Source organism: Oncorhynchus keta, chromosome 6 (assembly GCF_023373465.1).
Source record: "Oncorhynchus keta strain PuntledgeMale-10-30-2019 chromosome 6, Oket_V2, whole genome shotgun sequence".
NCBI classification, from domain to species: domain Eukaryota; kingdom Metazoa; phylum Chordata; class Actinopteri; order Salmoniformes; family Salmonidae; genus Oncorhynchus; species Oncorhynchus keta.
This window is the reverse complement of record NC_068426.1, coordinates 6,795,712-6,818,211: the sequence shown is the minus strand read 5'-3', so window position 1 is coordinate 6,818,211 and position 22,500 is coordinate 6,795,712. Positions and strand designations below refer to the sequence as shown.

Here is a 22,500-nt window from a genome sequence, read left to right as displayed (position 1 = left end):
CATTGGGGCTTGGTTTAACCTAACCTATCAGGAGAGGAGAGGAGTTCCTACATCCTGTTGAAGTGGGAAAAGAAGTTACCTAGAACATTAGCTAAGATTCTCAATAAGTTCTAGTTTCATCTGACATGAGGATGACAAACATCTCCAAAAAAACATTGAGAGAATGTTTTTATAACAAAAGGTTTTAAAGCTGCAGTATGTAACCTTTTTGGGGGGGCGACCCAGACCAAATTCACATAGAAAAGTGTGTTATAGATCTGTCATTCTCATTGAAAGCAATTCTAAGAAGTGGTTGATCTGTTCTGCTGTACTGTATGTGTGCTATTTCTGTGCTCCCAGTTTGTACGTTTAGAAAAATAAAAAATAAAAAAACATTTGGTTTCATACTCCATCTTCAAACAGCTGAAAATACGAGGTATTTCACAGTGGTTTAGATGGTACAATGATTCTCTACACTACACTTGCTTGTTTTGTCATATAAACTGAAATTAGCAACAGCTAAAATATTATTGGAATGTTCTCATAACGTTCACTAAAATGTTGTGTACAACATTTGTAACATCCACCACAGAACGTTCCTCAAACGTTCTCATTAGGTTTCCAGGTCATGTAACAACACAATGTTTTTCGCAAGAAAACCAAAATTGGTTCTTTGAAAGTTCCCCAGGAGATTCGTTCGGTCGCATCTAATGTTCTCTGAACACAAAAATTGACCATTCGTGGTGAACATTCCTAGAACACATTTAATCTGTTTCTGGAAACATTCCTAGAACACATTTAATCTGTTTCTGGAAACATTCCTAGAACACATTTCATCTGTTTCTGGAAACATTCCTAGAACACATTTAATATGTTTCTGGAAACATTCCTAGAACACATTTAATCTGTTTCTGGAAACATTCCTAGAACACATTTAATCTGTTTCTGGAAACATTCCTAGAACACATTTAATCTGTTTCTGGAAACATTCCTAGAACACATTTAATCTGTTTCTGGAAACATTCCTAGAACACATTTAATCTGTTTCCAGGAACATTCCTAGAACACATTTAATCTGTTTCCAGGAACATTCCTAGAACACATTTAATCTGTTTCTGGAAACATTCCTAGAACACATTTCATCTGTTTCTGGAAACATTCCTAGAACACATTTAATCTGTTTCTGGAAACATTCCTAGAACACATTTAATCTGTTTCTGGAAACATTCCTAGAACACATTTAATCTGTTTCTGGAAACATTCCTAGAACACATTTAATCTGTTTCTGGAAACATTCCTAGAACACATTTAATCTGTTTCCAGGAACATTCCTAGAACACATTTAATCTGTTTCTGGAAACATTCCTAGAACACATTTAATCTGTTTCTGGAAACATTCCTAGAACACATTTAATCTGTTTCTGGAAACATTCCTAGAACACATTTAATCTGTTTCTGGAAACATTCCTAGAACACATTTAATCTGTTTCTGGAAACATTCCTAGAACACATTTAATCTGTTTCTGGAAACATTCCTAGAACACATTTAATCTGTTTCTGGAAACATTCCTAGAGCACATTTAATCTGTTTCTGGAAACATTCCTAGAACACATTTAATCTGTTTCTGGAAACATTCCTAGAACACATTTAATCTGTTTCTGGAAACATTCCTAGAACACATTTAATCTGTTTCCAGGAACATTCCTAGAACACATTTAATCTGTTTCTGGAAACATTCCTAGAACACATTTAATCTGTTTCTGGAAACATTCCTAGAACACATTTAATCTGTTTCTGGAAACATTCCTAGAACACATTTAATCCGTTTCTGGAAACATTCCTAGAACACATTTAATCTGTTTCCAGAATGTTTCATTAAATTGTGGGAATAGTCTGGTGGAAACATTGTTGGTTCCATCACAAATGAAATGCCCCCAAAACACACAAACTGTCCACTTTTGCGGATGTGTTGACTGCTTAGTTAGATAGAGCTTCCTTTTACATAACGTGTGTTCTTGTGTATTCATATGCTTCTTAAATACAGACTCAAAACCTTCAAACACGGATCCACTTGTACCAGAAAACACGAGACCCGATCCGGAACCAGAACGGTCTGGGGTAGATCTGATATGAGTGTCACGGGTCTGGGGTAGATCTGATATGAGTGTCACAGGTCTGGGGTAGATCTGATATGAGTGTCACGGGTCTGGGGTAGATCTGATATGAGTGTCACGGGTCTGGGGTAGATCTGATATGAGTGTCACGGGTCTGGGGTAGATCTGATATGAGTGTCACGGGTCTGGGGTAGATCTGATATGAGTGTCACGAATCTGGGGTAGATCTGATATGAGTGTCACGGGTCTGGGGTAGATCTGATATGAGTGTCACGGGTCTGGGGTAGATCTGATATGAGTGTCACAGGTCTGGGGTAGATCTAATATGAGTGTCACGGGTCTAGGGTAGATCTGATATGAGTGTCACGGGTCTGGGGTAGATCTGATATGAGTGTCACGGGTCTGGGGTAGATCTGATATGAGTGTCACAGGTCTGGGGTAGATCTGATATGAGTGTCACAGGTCTGGGGTAGATCTGATATGAGTGTCACGGGTCTGGGGTAGATCTGATATGAGTGTCACGGGTCTGGGGTATGTGTAATTTTAACTGACTTGTCCGGATTGACCCGTATAGTAGAGAGAGAGAGAGAAGTGTTGTAATTTATGCTGCTTCTCGGTGCTTTTCACCAGAGCGGCGCATCTCATAGAGCCTCCATGTGGGGCAAAAGGAGATATCTAATCAATGGAAGATGAAAATTAAAATGATGGAATTTAAAAGTTCATTGCGAAGGACAGGCTACAACAACTAAGATACAACAGGTAGGCTGCTGCATTATATTCTGAATGGAGGTGTTGTTGTTTGTGTTGTTGTTTGTATTGTTGTTTGTGTTGTTGTTTGTAACTATGTAGGGTGAGAAAGAAAGTGAAAGGAGCCTAAATTAGCCTAGCTAGCTGACGTTAGCTATCTTAACTAGCGTCTCCCGGGTGTGATGCAGTCAAGGCAGGTACTATGTCATCATATTGGAGGATAAATAACCTGGCTATGGCAGCTATTAGTCTACTATAGCAGCTATTGGTCTACTATAGCAGCTATTGGTCTACTATAGCAGCTATTGGTCTACTATAGCAGCTATTAGTCTACTATAGCAGCTATTGGTCTACTATAGCAGCTATTGGTCTACTATAGCAGCTATTGGTCTACTATGGCAGCTATTAGTCTACTATAGCAGCTATTAGTCTACTATAGCAGCTATTGGTCTACTATGGCAGCTATTGGTCTACTATAGCAGCTATTAGTCTACTATAGCAGCTATTAGTCTACTATAGCAGCTATTGGTCTACTATAGCAGCTATTGGTCTACTATAGCAGCTATTTGTCTACTATAGCAGCTATTGGTCTACTATAGCAGCTATTGGTCTACTATGGCAGCTATTAGTCTACTATAGCAGCTATTAGTCTACTATAGCAGCTATTGGTCTACTATGGCAGCTATTGGTCTACTATAGCAGCTATTAGTCTACTATAGCAGCTATTGGTCTACTATAGCAGCTATTGGTCTACTATAGCAGCTATTAGTCTACTATAGCAGCTATTGGTCTACTATAGCAGCTATTGGTCTACTATAGCAGCTATTAGTCTACTATAGCAGCTATTAGTCTACTATAGCAGCTATTAGTCTACTATAGCAGTTATTAGTCTACTATAGCAGCTATTGGTCTACTATGGCAGCTATTGGTCTACTATAGCAGCTATTAGTCTACTATAGCAGCTATTAGTCTACTATTTATTAGTCTACTATAGCAGCTATTAGTCTACTATTTATTAGTCTACTATAGCAGCTATTAGTCTACTATAGCAGCTATTAGTCTACTATTTATTAGTCTACTATAGCAGCTATTAGTCTACTATTTATTAGTCTACTATAGCAGCTATTAGTCTACTATTTATTAGTCTACTATTTATTAGTCTACTATAGCAGCTATTAGTCTACTATTTATTAGTCTACTATAGCAGCTATTAGTCCCATTTACATAAGACTTTCATCTCGTGATGAAGAAAGACAATCCTAAAATAAGAGCGTTTCCAAGGACACTGCGTATGAAGAGGATGGGAACATTTGAATAACTTTGAAATGTGTGTATCCGGATTGACCATATTTGATCATATTAAAAATAAACCCAAGGACGTAGTTATTCGCTGGTGGCGTAGACGGTTAATGATCAGAGCTGAAGACTGTATATTTTCAATCCAACATATTATTAGTCTTTTTTTTAAAGGTTTTATTATTTGTCATGTTTTATAATTATACAGAAAACACAGCTAGAGGGCAGAACACAGGGATCCCCAAATATAACCCACCCCAACCCCCCCATCCTCTAACACAGGGATCCCCAAATATAACCCACCCCAACCCCCCCATCCTCTAACACAGGGATCCCCAAATATAACCCACCCCAAATGAAAACCCCCCCATGCTCTAACACAGGGATCCCCAAATGCTCTAACAGAACACACCCCAACCCCCCCATGCTCTAACACAGGGATCCCCCCAACCCCCATGCTCTAACACAGGGATCCCCCAACCCCCCATGCTCTAACACAGGGATCCCCAAATTTCGAACACACACCCTCCAACCCCCATGCTCTAACACAGGGATCCCCTACCAAATGAAACCCACCCCAAACCCCCATGCTCTAACACAGGGATCCCCAAATGAAACCCACCCCAACCCCCATGCTCTAACAGAACACATAGATCCCCTACCAAATTAACCCCCCCATGCTCTAACACAGGGATCCCCTACCAAATCAAACCCCCCCAATGCTCTAACACAGGGATCCCTACCAAATTAACCCCCCCATGCTCTAACACAGGGATCCCCTACCAAATTAACCCCCCATGCTCGAACACAGGGGTGGGCCTCCTCCAGGGCCTGATTGGGGTCCCCATTCCTAGTAAACACACCTGATATAAACTAATGTCATTCTATCCTGAAGACCATGATCAGGTGACTATTGCTGTCAGGTGTGTTAGATGGGGCTGGGGTACAACTGTGACGTCAATCTGGCCCCCGAGAACTGGAGTTGCCCACCTCTTGCTCTAACAGAACACCCACGGATCCTCTACCAAATTAAACCCACCCCAACCCCCTCTTGCTCTAACAGAACACCCACGGATCCCCTACCAAATTAAACCCACCCCAACCCCCTCTTGCTCTAACAGAACACTCACGGATCCCCTACCAAATCAAACCCACCCCAACCCCCCTTGCTCTAACAGAACACTCACGGATCCCCTACCAAATCAAACCCACCCCAACCCCCCTTGCTCTAACAGAACACTCACGGATCCCCTACCAAATCAAACCCACCCCAACCCCCCTTGCTCTAACAGAACACCCACGGATCCCCTACCAAATCAAACCCACCCCAACCCCCTTGCTCTAACAGAACACTCACGGATCCCCTACCAAATCAAACCCACCCCAACCCCCTTGCTCTAACAGAACACTCACGGATCCCCTACCAAATCAAACCCACCCCAAACCCCTTGCTCTAACAGAACACCCACGGATCCCCCCTACCAAATCAAATCAAACCCACCCCAAACCCCTTGCTCTAACAGAACACCCACGGATCCCCTACCAAATCAAACCCACCCCAACCCCCCTTGCTCTAACAGAACACCCACGGATCCCCTACCAAATCAAACCCACCCCAACCCCCCTTGCTCTAACAGAACACCCACGGATCCCCTACCAAATCAAACCCACCCCAACCCCCCCTTGCTCTAACAGAACACCCACGGATCCCCTACCAAATCAAACCCACCCCAACCCCCTTGCTCTAACAGAACACCCACGGATCCCCTACCAAATCAAACCCACCCCAACCCCCCTTGCTCTAACAGAACACCCACGGATCCCCTACCAAATCAAACCCACCCCAACCCCCCTTGCTCTAACAGAACACCCACGGATCCCCTACCAAATCAAACCCACCCTCTTGCTCTAACAGAACACCCACGGATCCCCTACCAAATCAAACCCACCCCAAACCCTCTTGCTCTAACAGAACACCCACGGATCCCCTACCAAATCAAACCCACCCCAACCCCTTGCTCTAACAGAACACCCACGGATCCCCTAACAGAACAAATCAAACAAACCCCAACCCCCTTGCTCTAACAGAACACCCACGGATCCCCTACCAAATCAAACCCACCCCAACCCCCCCTTGCTCTAACAGAACACTCACGGATCCCCTACCAAATCAAACCCACCCCAACCCCCTTGCTCTAACAGAACACTCACGGATCCCCTACCAAATCAAACCCACCCCAACCCCCCTTGCTCTAACAGAACACTCACGGATCCCCTACCAAATCAAACCCACCCCAACCCCCTTGCTCTAACAGAACACCCACGGATCCCCTACCAAATCAAACCCACCCCAACCCCCTTGCTCTAACAGAACACTCACGGATCCCCTACCAAATCAAACCCACCCCAACCCCCCTTGCTCTAACAGAACACTCACGGATCCCCTACCAAATCAAACCCACCCCAACCCCCCTTGCTCTAACAGAACACCCACGGATCCCCTACCAAATCAAACCCAACCCAAAACCAGACTTTAAGCAGGCTTGATATATGATGAGTAATATGAGTAATGTAATCAAATAGTAAAAAAAAAAAAAAAAGACAAAGATATTATAAAACAAAAAGTAAAAAAAAAAGAAATATAATGATATATAAATATATATAAATATAATGATATATAAATATATATAAATATAATGATATATAAATATATATAAATATAATGATATAATGATATAAATTGTAGTTTGGGTTGTTTTATGGAGATGTGATTTTAGCTGGGTCCTTGTCTTCTACATGGGACAGGTAAGGTTTCCAGATATTATAACATGTAATTGCAGATAACCCTAAAGGAGTAGCGTATTTTCTCTAGTTTGAGACGTTGCAGAACTTCCTTTATCCAATGAAGTAGGAGGAAACCCATCCTACCACTTAAATAGTAGAGAAGACGTCTAGCTAGAAGAGTAGTGCATACCAGCCTGTTGCCCATGTTTAGAGGGGCCTCCTGTGATGCCACTCCAGAGAACTGTTTAGAGGGGCCTCCTGCGGTGTCACTCCAGAGAACTGTTTAGAGGGGCCTCCTGCGGTGCCACTCCAGAGAACTGTTTGGAGGGGCCTCCTGCGGTACCACTCCAGAGAACTGTTTAGAGGGGCCTCCTGCGGTACCACTCCAGAGAACTGTTTAGAGGGGCCTCCTGCGGTACCACTCCAGAGAACTGTTTGGAGGGGCCTCCTGCGGTGCCACTCCAGGGAACTGTTGAGAGGGGCCTCCTGCGGTGCCACTCCATAGAACTATTTAGAGGGGCCCTCTGCGGTGCCACTCCAGAGAACTGTTTGGAGGGGCCTCCTGCGGTGCCACTCCAGGGAACTGTTGAGAGGGGCCTCCTGCGGTGCCACTCCATAGAACTATTTAGAGGGGCCCTCTGCGGTGCCACTCCAGAGAATTGTTTAGAGGGGCCTCCTGCGGTGCCGCTCCATAGAACTATTTAAAGGGGCCTCCTGCGGTGCCGCTCCAGAGAACTGTTTAGAAATAGGATGAAAGATTGTTATTTGTGCGGACTGCATCCATAGGGGAGGAGTAGAGGACTTTGATCTGGGACATATAATTGGGGCAGAATCCAAATGGTTTAAGAGTATAAAATAGATAATCCCACTCCACCCGATCAAATGCCTTCTCAGCATCAAGTAACAATATCTCTGTGGAGTGTCAAATGAAGAGGGATTATAAAATAAACTCAGCAACAAAAAAAAGAAGTGGCCCTTTTTCAGGCCCCTGTCTTTCAAAGATAATCCATAAAAATCAAAATAACTTCTCCAAATAACTACAATGAAGGTAACAGATCTTCATTGTAAAGGTTTTAAACACTGTTTCCCATGCTTGTTCAATGAACCATAAACAATTAATGAACATGCACCTGTGCAACGGTCGTTAAGGCACTAACAGCTTACAGACGGTAGGCAATTAAGGTCACAGTTATGAAAACTTAGGACACTAAAGAGGCCTTTTTACTGACTCTGAAAAACACCAAAAGAAAGATGCCCAGGGTCCCTGCTCATCTGCGTGAATGTGTCTTAGGCATGCTACAAAGAGGCATGAGGACTGCAGATGTGGGCAGGGCAATAAATTGCAATGTCTGTACTGTGAGAAGCCTAAGACAGCGCTACAGGGAGACAGGACGGACAGCTGATCGTCCTCGCAGTGGCAGACCACGTGTAACAAGAAGAATGATTCCCAAAATACAGAATGCAAGAGAGGAGAGAGTTGATCTGAGAATCATTTTAAAGTGTTACCAGAGGATCCTGATGTGTTACCAGAGGATCCTGATGTGTTACCAGAGGATCCTGACGTGTTACCAGAGGATCCTGACGCGTTACCAGAGGATCCTGACGCGTTACCAGAGGATCCTGACGCGTTACCAGAGGATCCTGAAGCGTTACCAGAGGATCCTGATGTGTTACCAGAGGATCCTGACGTGTTACCAGAGGATCCTGAAGCGTTACCAGAGGATCCTGATGTGTTACCAGAGGATCCTGATGTGTTACCAGAGGATCCTGATGTGTTACCAGAGGATCCTGATGTGTTACCAGAGGATCCTGAAGCGTTACCAGAGGATCCTGATGTGTTACCAGAGGATCCTGACGTGTTACCAGAGGATCCTGACGTGTTACCAGAGGATCCTGATGTGTTACCAGAGGATCCTGATGTGTTACCAGAGGATCCTGACGTGTTACCAGAGGATCCTGACGTGTTACCAGAGGATCCTGATGTGTTACCAGAGGATCCTGAAGCGTTACCAGAGGATCCTGACGCGTTACCAGAGGATCCTGACGCGTTACCAGAGGATCCTGACGCGTTACCAGAGGATCCTGAAGCGTTACCAGAGGATCCTGACGCGTTACCAGAGGATCCTGATGTGTTACCAGAGGATCCTGACGCGTTACCAGAGGATCCTGAAGCGTTACCAGAGGATCCTGAAGCGTTACCAGAGGATCCTGATGCGTTACCAGAGGATCCTGAAGCGTTACCAGAGGATCCTGATGCGTTACCAGAGGATCCTGACGTGTTACCAGAGGATCCTGACGCGTTACCAGAGGATCCTGATGTGTTACCAGAGGATCCTGATGTGTTACCAGAGGATCCTGAAGCGTTACCAGAGGATCCTGATGTGTTACCAGAGGATCCTGATGTGTTACCAGAGGATCCTGATGTGTTACCAGAGGATCCTGATGTGTTACCAGAGGATCCTGACGTGTTACCAGAGGATCCTGACGTGTATAATTCTTCGTAAAAGTTATGAAAACATGAACTGACCTCTAAATGATCCGTACATGTGTTACCCAGCTCGTCAGTTATCTCAGGTTTGATTTGAGGTTCTCTGACGCAGCCGGAGTGCTACCGTGTTTCCTGATTTCTCTCCATGTTCATCATTTTTGTATCGAGATTTTCTAATTCGATGTTCAGCTCGTCGAGAAGATCAAACTCTGGCTGAAGTGTCAAATGTTGTTTTATTAAATCTATGGATGAAGAGTGTGAACATGTCATATCCAAATCCAGGATTTTATTTGTAAATTCCCCTAGGCGTTGCAGTTACTTAATCTTGCGCTGTAGGAAATCATTTGTCCTCTTAGATAAGCCTTCATTGATTCCCATACTGTTGGAGGAGACATTCCAGGGGTTTGATTAAGATCGAGAAATAGTTCAACCTGAGATTATATAAAAACAACAAGGGTTTCTTCTGATAGCAGTAGTGAGTTAGGACAACAAGGGTTTCTTCTGATAGCAGTAGTGAGTTAGGACAACTAGGGTTTCTTCTGATAGCAGTAGTGAGTTAGGACAACTAGGGTTTCTCCTGATAGCAGTAGTGAGTTAGGACAACTAGGGTTTCTCCTGATAGCAGTAGTGAGTTAGGACAACAAGGGTTTCTTCTGATAGCAGTAGTGAGTTAGGACAACTAGGGTTTCTCCTGATAGCAGTAGTGAGTTAGGCCAACAAGGGTTTCTTCTGATAGCAGTAGTGAGTTAGGAAAACTAGGGTTTCTCCTGATAGCAGTAGTGAGTTAGGACAACAATCAAATCAAATCAAATCAAATTTTATTTGTCACATACACATGGTTAGCAGATGTTAAATGCGAGTGTAGCGAAATGCTTGTGCTTCTAGTTCCGACAATGCAGTGATAACCAACAAGTAATCTAACTAACAATTCCAAAACTACTGTCTTATACACAGTGTAAGGGGATAAGGAACATGTACATAAGGATATATGAATGAGTGATGGTACAGAGCAGCATACAGTAGATGGTATCGAGTACAGTATATACATATGAGATGAGTGTGTAGACAAAGTAAACAAAGTGGCATAGTTAAAGTGGCTAGTGATACATGTGTTACATAAGGATGCAGTCGATGATGTAGAGTACAGTATATACATATGCATATGAGATGAATAATGTAGGGTAAGTAACATTATATAAGGTAGCATTGTTTAAAGTGGCTAGTGATATATTTACATAATTCCCATCAATTCCCATTATTAAAATGGCTGGAGTTGGGTCAGTGTCAATGACAGTGTGTTGGCAGCAGCCACTCACTGTTAGTGGTGGCTGTTTAACAGTCTGATGGCCTTGAGATAGAAGCTGTTTTTCAGTCTCTCGGTCCCAGCTTTGATGCACCTGTACTGACCTCGCCTTCTGGATGATAGCGGGGTGAACAGGCAGTGGTTCGGGTGGTTGATGTCCTTGATGATCTTTATGGCCTTCCTGTAACAACGGGTGGTGTAGGTGTCCTGGAGGGCAGGTAGTTTGCCCCGGTGATGCGTTGTGCAGTCCTCACTACCCTCTGGAGAGCCTTACGGTTGAGGGCGGAGCAGTTGCCGTACCAGGCGGTGATACAGCCCGCCAGGATGCTCTCGATTGTGCATCTGTAGAAGTTTGTGAGTGCTTTTGGTGACAAGCCGAATTTCTTCAGCCTCCTGAGGTTGAATAGGCGCTGCTGCGCCTTCTTCACGACGCTGTCAGTGTGAGTGGACCAATTCAGTTTGTCTGTGATGTGTATGCCGAGGAACTTAAAACTAGCTACCCTCTCCACTACTGTTCCATCGATGTGGATAGGGGGTGTTCCCTCTGCTGTTTCCTGAAGTCCACAATCATCTCCTTAGTTTTGTTGACGTTGAGTGTGAGGTTATTTTCCTGACACCACACTCCGAGGGCCCTCACCTCCTCCCTGTAGGCCGTCTCGTCGTTGTTGGTAATCAAGCCTACCACTGTTGTGTCGTCCGCAAACTTGATGATTGAGTTGGAGGCGTGCGTGGTCACGCAGTCGTGGGTGAACAGGGAGTACAGGAGAGGGCTCAGAACGCACCCTTGTGGGGCCCCGTGTTGAGGATCAGCGGGGAGGAGATGTTGTTGCCTACCCTCACCACCTGGGGGCGGCCCGTCAGGAAGTCCAGTACCCAGTTGCACAGGGCGGGGTCGAGACCCAGGGTCTCGAGCTTGATGACGAGCTTGGAGGGTACTATGGTGTTGAATGCCGAGCTGTAGTCGATGAACAGCATTCTCACATAGGTATTCCTCTTGTCCAGGTGGGTTAGGGCAGTGTGCAGTGTGGTTGAGATTGCATCGTCTGTGGACCTATTTGGGCGGTAAGCAAATTGGAGTGGGGTTTCTTCTGATAGCAGTAGTGAGTTAGGACAACAAGGGTTTCTTCTAATAGCATGAGTTAAGATTAACAAGGGTGAAAAATAGGCAACCGTAATGCCATGTCGACCGTACTGCCATGACGACCATACTGCCATGATGACCATACTGCCATGACGACCATACTGCCATGGCGACCGTACTGCCATGACGACCATACAGCCATGACGACCATACTGCTATGACGACCATACTGCCATGGCAACCATACTGCCATGATGACCATACTGCCATGATGACCATACTGCCATGACGACCATATTGCCATGATGACCATACTGCCATGACGACCATACTGCCATGGCGACCGTACTGCCATGTCGACCGTACTGCCATGATGACCATACAGCCATGACGACCATACTGCTATGACGACCATATTGCCATGATGACCATACTGCCATGATGACCATATTGCCATGATGACCATACTGCCATGACGACCATACTGCCATGGCGACCGTACTGCCATGTCGACCGTACTGCCATGACGACCATACAGCCATGACGACCATACTGCTATGACGACCATACTGCCATGGCAACCATACTGCTATGACGACCATACTGCCATGATGACCATACTGCCATGACGACCATACTGCCATGGCGACCGTACTGCCATGTCGACCGTACTGCCATGACGACCATACAGCCATGACGACCATACTGCTATGACGACCATACTGCCATGGCAACCGTACTGCCATGGCGACCGTACTGGAAGAAAAAAAAATGTAAAAGAGCTTCCCTGGTGACAGAGGATAAAAGACCTGGCAAAGGGAACTAAACATTGTAGGTTTGAACCACGCAGATTGGCAACCTATGAAGTGTAAAATATATGGTTGGGTTTGCATGACTACATGCTGTTAAACTGCTCCTCTTAATTCAATTAAAATACATGTGTTTCTAAATCACTTACAATTCAGTCCGCAAACGGAAATTGCCATTAAATCTGAAAATAAACTTAATGGGGATGTATTCCAATCTGCTTTATTAAGGAGATACACATTTTACATACTGAGAATGTTATGGTGAAACTTAATTATAACATTTTCTAAATACTCTTGAACATTTTGTAAGAACCTCTTAAGACAAGGTCAAATGTATATTGCGTGAACATCAATGGTATATTATGTTAAACCCAAAATAAATGGGCTATGAACATCATAAGAACTGACTTATTTAATTCTTAAAACATCATAGGAATGTTCGGTGCAACCTAACTTAAACATGATATGAATGTTATCACAACTGAGCATATTTCATGTTCTGGAAACCTATCTCTTGTCATGTACACACATCGTTCCCACAACGTGTTCTGGAAACCTATCTCTTGTAATGTACACACATCGTTCCCACAACGTGTTCTGAAACCTATCTCTTGTAATGTACACACATCGTTCCCACAACGTGTTCTGGAAACCTATCTCTTGTAATGTACACACATCGTTCCCACAACGTGTTCTGGAAACCTATCTCTTGTAATGTACACACATCGTTCCCACAACGTGTTCTGGAAACCTATCTCTTGTAATGTACACACATCGTTCCCACAACGTGTTCTGGAAACCTATCTCTTGTAATGTACACACATCGTTCCCACAACGTGTTCTGGAAACCTATCTCTTGTCATGTACACACATCGTTCCCACAACGTGTTCTTGTAATGTACACACATCGTTCCCACAACGTGTTCTTGTAATGTACACACATCGTTCCCACAACGTGTTCTTGTAATGTACACACATCGTTCCCACAACGTGTTCTGGGAACCGTTAAAGAACTCAGAAAGGCTTTTCTGTCAACATTCTTGCAACGTCAGAGTCACGTTTTGATAGAAACATTATGAATGCCAGGACGACTGGACAGTTTTAGTGTTTGGGGAAGATATCTCCTGTCATTTCCACACAATGTTCCCACAACATAATGAAACGTTCTGGGAACCTTTAAAGAACACATTAAAATGTGTTCTGGGAAAATTCTTGTGAATGTTTTTTTGCCGTAAAAAGAAACATTGCAGAATCATTGGCACAACTGGACAGTTTTTGTTGTTTTGGGAACATATCTTTTGTGACGTCTCCAGAACTGTTCTGACAACATAACGAAACGTTCTGGGAACCTTTAAAGAACAGATTAAATGTGTTCTAGGAACGTTCTCTCAACATCAGGGGAATGTTTTATACCAACATTCTAAAATCATTACCACGACTCGACAGTTTTTTAAAAATGTTATGAGAACATTTGACGCAAACTAACAAATGTTCAGGGAACTTTCACAGAAGCAATGTTGGTTTGCTGGGTAGGTTGAATTAGCCGTATCTCTGAAAACCGCATCTATCCGGTTGTTGCCAACTCCAGGGTGGCTACTACTGTGGTTTGTTTTGTTGGGCTCCCCAGAGACTGTAGTTTATAAAATCATCCTCTGCTATCAACACTGTCTCCAAACATGCAACTTCAATTGATTGTTGCTGGCAGTCAACTAATGTTGTGTCTATGTGTGTGTGTGTGTGTGTGTGTGTGTGTGTGTGTGTGTGTGTGTGTGTGTGTGTGTGTGTGTGTGTGTGTGTGTGTGTGTGTGTGTGTGTGTGTGTGTGTGTGTGTGTGTGTAATTGCTCTCCCCAACCTCCCTCCCCCTGTTTCTCTTTCTCTCTTCCTGTGTACGTGTGTATGTGTGTTTGTGTATGTGTGTGTATGTGTGTGCATGTGTGTGCATGTGTATGTGTGTATGTGTGTGTGTGTGCGTGTGCATGTGTGTATGTGTGCGTGTGTGTGTGTGTGTGTATGTGTTTGTGCGTGTGTGTGTGTGTATCTGTCTGTGTGCGTTCTCCTCCCAGGTCCAGTTGTCCCTGTACACCTACCTGTCTGCAGAGTTCATTGGCACGGCGACCATCTACAGCACCATCCGTCGTGTCGGTACCGTGCTGCAGCTGATGCACACGCTGAAGTACTACTACTGGGCCAGCAACCCACTGGAGAGCAGTGGCATCACACCGAAAGGACTGGGTACACACACACACACACACACACACACACACACACACACACACACACACACACACACACACACACACACACACACACACACACACACACACACACATATACACACACACACACACACACACACACACACACACACACACACACACACACACACACACACACACACACACACACATATATGCACACACGCACACGCACGCACACTTGTGCACGCAGACATACTCACACACGCACACACACACACACACGCACACATGCACACACACGCACGCACACTTGTGCACGCAGACAGACACACACACACGCACACTTGTGCACGCAGACACACACACACACACACACACACGCACACTTGTGCACGCAGACACACACACACACGCAGACACACAGACACACACACTTGTGCACGCAGACACACACACACACAGACACACAATGCACGCTCACACACACACAGACACACACACACACACACACGCTTGTGCACGCAGACACACACACACAATGCATGCTCACATACACATTTACAGATTACAGCTACACAGGTCAGCGTTATCTCTGTGTCGTTGTTGTTACCTCTGTGTTGTTGTTACCTCTGTGTTGTTGTTACCTCTGTGTCGTTGTTACCTCTGTGTTGTTGTTGTTACCTCTGTGTTGTTGTTACCTCTGTGTTGTTGTTACCTCTGTGTCGTTGTTACCTCTGTGTTGTTGTTGTTACCTCTGTGTTGTTGTTACCTCTGTGTTGTTGTTACCTCTGTGTTGTTGTTACCTCTGTGTTGTTGTTACCTCTGTGTCGTTGTTACCTCTGTGTTGTTGTTACCTCTGTGTCGTTGTTACCTCTGTGTTGTTGTTACCTCTGTGTTGTTGTTGTTACCTCTGTGTTGTTGTTACCTCTGTGTTGTTGTTACCTCTGTGTTGTTGTTGTTACCTCTGTGTTGTTGTTACCTCTGTGTTGTTGTTACCTCTGTGTTGTTGTTACCTCTGTGTTGTTGTTACCTCTGTGTTGTTGTTGTTACCTCTGTGTTGTTGTTACCTCTGTGTTGTTGTTTCCTCTGTGTCGTTGTTACCTCTGTGTCGTTGTTACATCTGTGTTGTTGTTACCTCTGTGTTGTTGTTACCTCTGTGTTGTTGTTACCTCTGTGTTGTTGTTACATCTGTGTCGTTGTTGTTACCGCTGTGTCATTGTTACCTCTGTGTTGTTGTTACCTCTGTGTTGTTGTTACATCTGTGTCGTTGTTGTTACCTCTGTGTCGTTGTTACATCTGTGTCGTTGTTTTTACCTCTGTGTTGTTGTTACCCCTGTGTTGTTGTTACATCTGTGTTGTTGTTACATCTGTGTCGTTGTTTTTACCTCTGTGTTGTTGTTACCTCTGTGTTGTTGTTACTTCTGTGTCGTTGTTGTTACCTCTGTGTTGTTGTTACCTCTGTGTTGTTGTTACTTCTGTGTCGTTGTTACCTCTGTCAGCATTACCTCTGTGTCAATGTTATCGCTGTGTCAGCATTACCTCTGTCTCAGCATTACCTCTGTGTGTCCTCATCAACCGTGTTCAGTAATGACCTCTCCTCTCCCAGAGGGCGGTATTGATCACCGGTTGCCACAAAACACACACATCATTACTGGAGCCAGGAAGAGACATGACCTGGGGCACGGTTGGATTTTTAGAACAAACAAACATACACACACAGCCTTGAACACACACACACACACACACACACACACACACACACACACACACACACACACACACACACACACACACACACACACACACACACACACACACACACACACACACACACACACACACAGCCTTGAACACACTCAGATGAAAAGGAGTGTGTGATACGTTATGTGTGTATTCCTACCGCAGACCGGAATTTAACGTTGTGTTGATGTTTACTGTGTGGAGATGGAATGAGTGTTTTATTAGTGTTGTATTAACGTTGTTTTGACGTTGTTTTAACGTTGTATTGACGTTGTTTTAACGTTGTTCTAACGTTGTATTGACTTTGTTTTAACATTGTTCTAACGTTGTATTGACGTTGTTTTAACATTGTTTTAACATTGTTTTGATGTTGTAGTAACGTTGTTTTAATGTTGTATTGACGGTGTATTGATGTTGTCTCTTGTGCAGATGGACCGAGGCCGTCCCAGAAGGAGATCATCTCTCTCAGAGCCTTCATGCTGCTGTTCCTCAAACAACTCATACTCAAGGTAACATTGTTTAACATACTACATACTACATGCATACTTCGTACTGTAGTTCCTCAATCAACTCATACTCAAAGTAACATTGTTTAACATAATACATACTACATACTACATGCATACTTCGTACTGTAGTTCCTCAATCAACTCATACTCAAGGTAACAATGTTTTACATACTACATACTACATACTACATGCATACTTCGTACTGTAGTTCCTCAAACAACTCATACTCAAAGTAACATTGTTTAACATAATACATACTACATACTACATGCATACTTCGTACTGTAGTTCCTCAATCAACTCATACTCAAGGTAACAATGTTTTACATACTACATACTACATGCATACTTCGTACTGTAGTTCCTCAAACAACTCATACTCAAGGTAACAATGTTTTACATTGTCGTGTCTTTACTATCATTAAATTGAAACGCGATCAAACTGATTAATCATGTAACGGTAATTAACTAGGAAGTCGGGGCACCAAGGAAAATATTCAGATTACAAAGTTATAATTTACCAATATAACCTTTCAGATATTTTCATATCTGATCAATAGTCTTCTGATTAATGAATTATTTACTTTACCTCACTTTAGTCTCATTCCAAACATCATAAATTGTTGGTTATCTGCACGAACCCAGTCTTCACTATGAGTCATCCATACATCAAATGTCTTAAATCATTTATTTATTACTAACTAAGTAATTCACAGAAATGCATAAACAAACAAACAAAGTCAATATGGTTACAAGAAATGATAAGGGAATGTGCCCTAGTGGGCTAAACCGGCATCGCGGCTTGGTGGACAAAACGGAGAGTGGGGGTCAGCTGAGAAGTCTCGACAGAGTTGATAATTATAACAATTAAAATGTGAATCCTTTACACATGAACGCTCACTCATTTCGGGAACAATTGCAATCAATATATATATTTACGCTCAGTGTGTCGTCTTGATCGCTGTTGAAAAGTTTGTTTCTTTTGTAGAATTGTCCGTCTCTCTCTCTCTCTGTCGTGGTTATAGTGGATAGTTCAGAGTGACATTCATTCATATTGTTGTAGAATAGATGTTTCGGCGGTTGTCGTTCTTCGCGTTCAATGATACCGAATTCCTAGCTGCAGACTAGTAATTAGTATCAAAGACTTGTTCTTATTCTGTCGGTATCGATAGTCTAAGAGTTTAACCACGTGGTATGGTTAAAAGATTCAGCAATGGTCTACAGCCTTTGTCCTCCCGTGATTGAGAGAAACATGGTCTACTTCAGGAATTCTCAAGATTGGGGTTTTATTCGGAATTGCAGAAAAGGGCCTGACCCAGGATGCCTGACCATAACTGTGCTCATGACAGAAACATGTAGTAAACGTGTAGTAAACGTGTGGTAAATGTTTGTCTTTTCCCCTCACTCCTCCCTCCCCTCACTCCTCTTTCCCCTCACTCCTCTTTCCCCTCACTCCTCTTTCCCCTCACTCCTCTTTCCCCTCACTCCTCTTTCCACTCACTCCTCTTTCCCCTCACTCCTCTTTCCCCTCACTCTTCTTTCCCCTCACTCCTCTTTCCCCTCAAACCTCTTTCCCCTCACTCCTCTTTCCTCTCACTCCTCTTACCTCTCACTCCTGATCCTCTCACTCCTCTTTCCCCTCACTCCTACCTCTCACTCCTGATCCTCTCACTCCTCCCTCCCCTCACTCCTCTTTCCCCTCACTCCTCTTTCCCCTCACTCCTCTTTCCACTCACTCCTCTTTCCCCTCACTCCTCTTTCCCCTCACTCCTCTTACCTCTCACTCCTCCCTCCCCTCACTCCTCCTCCCTCCCCTCACTCCTCTTTCCACTCACTCTTTCCCCTCACTCCTCTTTCCCCTCACACCTCACTCCTCTTTCCCCTCACTCCTCTTTCCCCTCACTCCTCTTTCCCCTCACTCCTCTTTTCCCTCACTCCTCTTTCCCCTCACTCCTCTTTCCTCCCACTCCTCTTTCCCCTCACTCCCCTTTCCACTCACTCCTCTTTCCCCTCACTCCTCTTTCCCCTCACTCCTCCTACCTCTCACTCCTCTTTCCCCTCACTCCTCTTTCCCCTCACTCCTCTTTCCCCTCACTCCTCCTACCTCTCACGCCTCCTACCTCTCACTCCTCTTTCCCCTCACTCCTGTTTCCTCTCACCTAGGGTTGCAAAATTCCCGGAACTTTCAATAAATTTGCTGCTTTTCCAGAAATCCTGGTTAGAGGATTTCCTGCTTATTCCATCCTAATTCCAGGAATTCTCAAACTGGAACATATTGAAAGTTCAGAGAAATGTGCAACCCTGCTCTCATGGTTACTTTCATTTAGCAGACTCTCTTATCCAGAGCAACTTACAATGTAGTGTGACTGCATACATTTACATAATGGTTCCCCGTGGGAATCAAACTCACAACCCTGGGATTGTAATCTCCTCGTTCCTTCAGCAGAGCCTCGTTCCTTCAGCTGAGCCTCGTTCCTCCAGCTGAGCCTCACCCCTCCAGCTGAGCCTCGTTCCTCCAGCTGAGCCTCGTTCCTCCAGCTGTGCCTCGTTCATCCAGCTGAGCCTCGTTCCTCCAGCTGTGCCTCGTTCCTCCAGCTGAGCCTCGTTCCTCCAGCTGAGCCTCGTTCCTCCAGCTGAGCCTTGCTCTACCAGCTGAGTCTCGCTCTACCAGCTGAGCCTGGTTCCTCCAGCTGAGTCTCGCTCTACCAGCTGAGCCTCGTTCCTCCAGCTGAGTCTCGCTCTACCAGCTGAGCATCCTTCCTCCAGCTTAGTCTCGCTCTACCAGCTGAGTCTCGCTCTACCAGCTGAGCCTCGCTCTACCAGCTGAGTCTCGCTCTACCAGCTGAGCCTCGCTCTACCAGCTGAGTCTCGCTCTACCAGCTGAGCCTCGCTCTACCAGCTGTGCCTCGCTCTACCAGCTGAGTCTCGCTCTACCAGCTGAGCCTCGCTCTACCAGCTGAGTCTCGCTCTACCAGCTGAGTCTCGCTCTACCAGCTGAGCCTCGTTCCTCCAGCTGAGCCTCGTTCCTCCAGCTGAGTCTCGCTCTACCAGCTGAGCCTCGCTCTACCAGCTGAGTCTCGCTCTACCAGCTGAGTCTCGTTCTACCAGCTGAGCCTCGTTCCTCCAGCTGAGTCTCGCTCTACCAGCTGAGCCTCGTTCCTCCAGCTGAGTCTCGCTCTACCAGCTGAGCCTCGTTCCTCCAGCTGAGTCTCGCTCTACCAGCTGAGCCTCGTTCCTCCAGCTGAATCTCGTTCCTCCAGCTGAGTCTCTCTCTACCAGCTGAGTCTCGTTCTACCAGCTGAGCCTCGTTCCTCCAGCTGAGTCTCGCTCTACCAGCTGAGCCTCGTTCCTCCAGCTGAGTCTCGCTCTACCAGCTGAGCCTCGTTCCTCCAGCTGAGTCTCGCTCTACCAGCTGAGCCTCGTTCCTCCAGCTGAGTCTCGCTCTACCAGCTGAGCCTCGTTCCTCCAGCTGAGTCTCGCTCTACCAGCTGAGTCTCATTCCTCCAGCTGAGCCTCGTTCCTCCAGCTGAGTCTCGCTCTACCAGCTGAGTCTCGCTCTACCAGCTGAGCCTCGCTCTACCAGCTGAGCCTCGTTCCTCCAGCTGAGCCTCGTTCCTCCAGCTGAGTCTCGCTCTACCAGCTGAGCCTCGCTCTACCAGCTGAGTCTCGCTCTACCAGCTGAGTCTCGTTCTACCAGCTGAGCCTCGTTCCTCCAGCTGAGTCTCGCTCTACCAGCTGAGCCTCATTCCTCCAGCTGGGTCTCGCTCTACCAGCTGAGCCTCGTTCCTCCAGCTGAGTCTCGCTCTACCAGCTGAGCCTCGTTCCTCCAGCTGAGCCTCGTTCCTCCAGCTGAGTCTCTCTCTACCAGCTGAGTCTCGTTCTACCAGCTGAGCCTCGTTCCTCCAGCTGAGTCTCGCTCTACCAGCTGAGCCTCGTTCCTCCAGCTGAGTCTCGCTCTACCAGCTGAGCCTCGTTCCTCCAGCTGAGTCTCGCTCTACCAGCTGAGCCTCGTTCCTCCAGCTGAGTCTTGTTCTACCAGCTGAGCCTCGTTCCTCCAGCTGAGTCTCGCTCTACCAGCTGAGCCTCGTTCCTCCAGCTGAGTCTCGCTCTACCAGCTGAGCCTCGTTCCTCCAGCTGAGTCTCGCTCTACCAGCTGAGCCTCGTTCCTCCAGCTGAACCTCGTTCCTCCAGCTGAGTCTCTCTCTACCAGCTGAGTCTCGTTCTACCAGCTGAGCCTCGTTCCTCCAGCTGAGTCTCGCTCTACCAGCTGAGCCTCGTTCCTCCAGCTGAGTCTCGCTCTACCAGCTGAGCCTCGTTCCTCAAGCTGAGTCTCGCTCTACCAGCTGAGCCTCGTTCCTCCAGCTGAGTCTCGCTCTACCAGCTGAGCATCCTTCCTCCAGCTTAGTCTCGCTCTACCAGCTGAGTCTCGCTCTACCAGCTGAGCCTCGCTCTACCAGCTGAGTCTCGCTCTACCAGCTGAGCCTCGCTCTACCAGCTGAGTCTCGCTCTACCAGCTGAGCCTCGCTCTACCAGCTGTGCCTCGCTCTACCAGCTGAGTCTCGCTCTACCAGCTGAGCCTCGCTCTACCAGCTGAGTCTCGCTCTACCAGCTGAGTCTCGCTCTACCAGCTGAGCCTCGTTCCTCCAGCTGAGCCTCGTTCCTCCAGCTGAGTCTCGCTCTACCAGCTGAGCCTCGCTCTACCAGCTGAGTCTCGCTCTACCAGCTGAGTCTCGTTCTACCAGCTGAGCCTCGTTCCTCCAGCTGAGTCTCGCTCTACCAGCTGAGCCTCGTTCCTCCTGCTGAGTCTCGCTCTACCAGCTGAGCCTCGTTCCTCCAGCTGAGTCTCGCTCTACCAGCTGAGCCTCGTTCCTCCAGCTGAATCTCGTTCCTCCAGCTGAGTCTCTCTCTACCAGCTGAGTCTCGTTCTACCAGCTGAGCCTCGTTCCTCCAGCTGAGTCTCGCTCTACCAGCTGAGCCTCGTTCCTCCAGCTGAGTCTCGCTCTACCAGCTGAGCCTCGTTCCTCCAGCTGAGTCTCGCTCTACCAGCTGAGCCTCGTTCCTCCAGCTGAGTCTCGCTCTACCAGCTGAGCCTCGTTCCTCCAGCTGAGTCTCGCTCTACCAGCTGAGTCTCATTCCTCCAGCTGAGCCTCGTTCCTCCAGCTGAGTCTCGCTCTACCAGCTGAGTCTCGCTCTACCAGCTGAGTCTCGCTCTACCAGCTGAGCCTCGTTCCTCCAGCTGAGCCTCGTTCCTCCAGCTGAATCTCGCTCTACCAGCTGAGCCTCGCTCTACCAGCTGAGTCTCGCTCTACCAGCTGAGTCTCGTTCTACCAGCTGAGCCTCGTTCCTCCAGCTGAGTCTCGCTCTACCAGCTGAGCCTCATTCCTCCAGCTGGGTCTCGCTCTACCAGCTGAGCCTCGTTCCTCCAGCTGAGTCTCGCTCTACCAGCTGA

At 46.1% G+C, this 22,500-nt stretch overlaps 1 protein-coding gene across 1 annotated transcript in view; it reads left to right on the top strand.

Annotated features, from left to right (window-relative positions):
• The window catches only part of nbeaa (neurobeachin a), a 328,032-nt gene that overhangs the window by 184,791 nt on the left and 120,741 nt on the right, over window positions 1-22,500 (top strand). Inside the window, 2 exon segments of the mRNA XM_052520397.1 lie at window positions 14,667-14,835; window positions 16,971-17,050. Coding sequence (XP_052376357.1) covers window positions 14,667-14,835; window positions 16,971-17,050 — 249 coding nt within the window.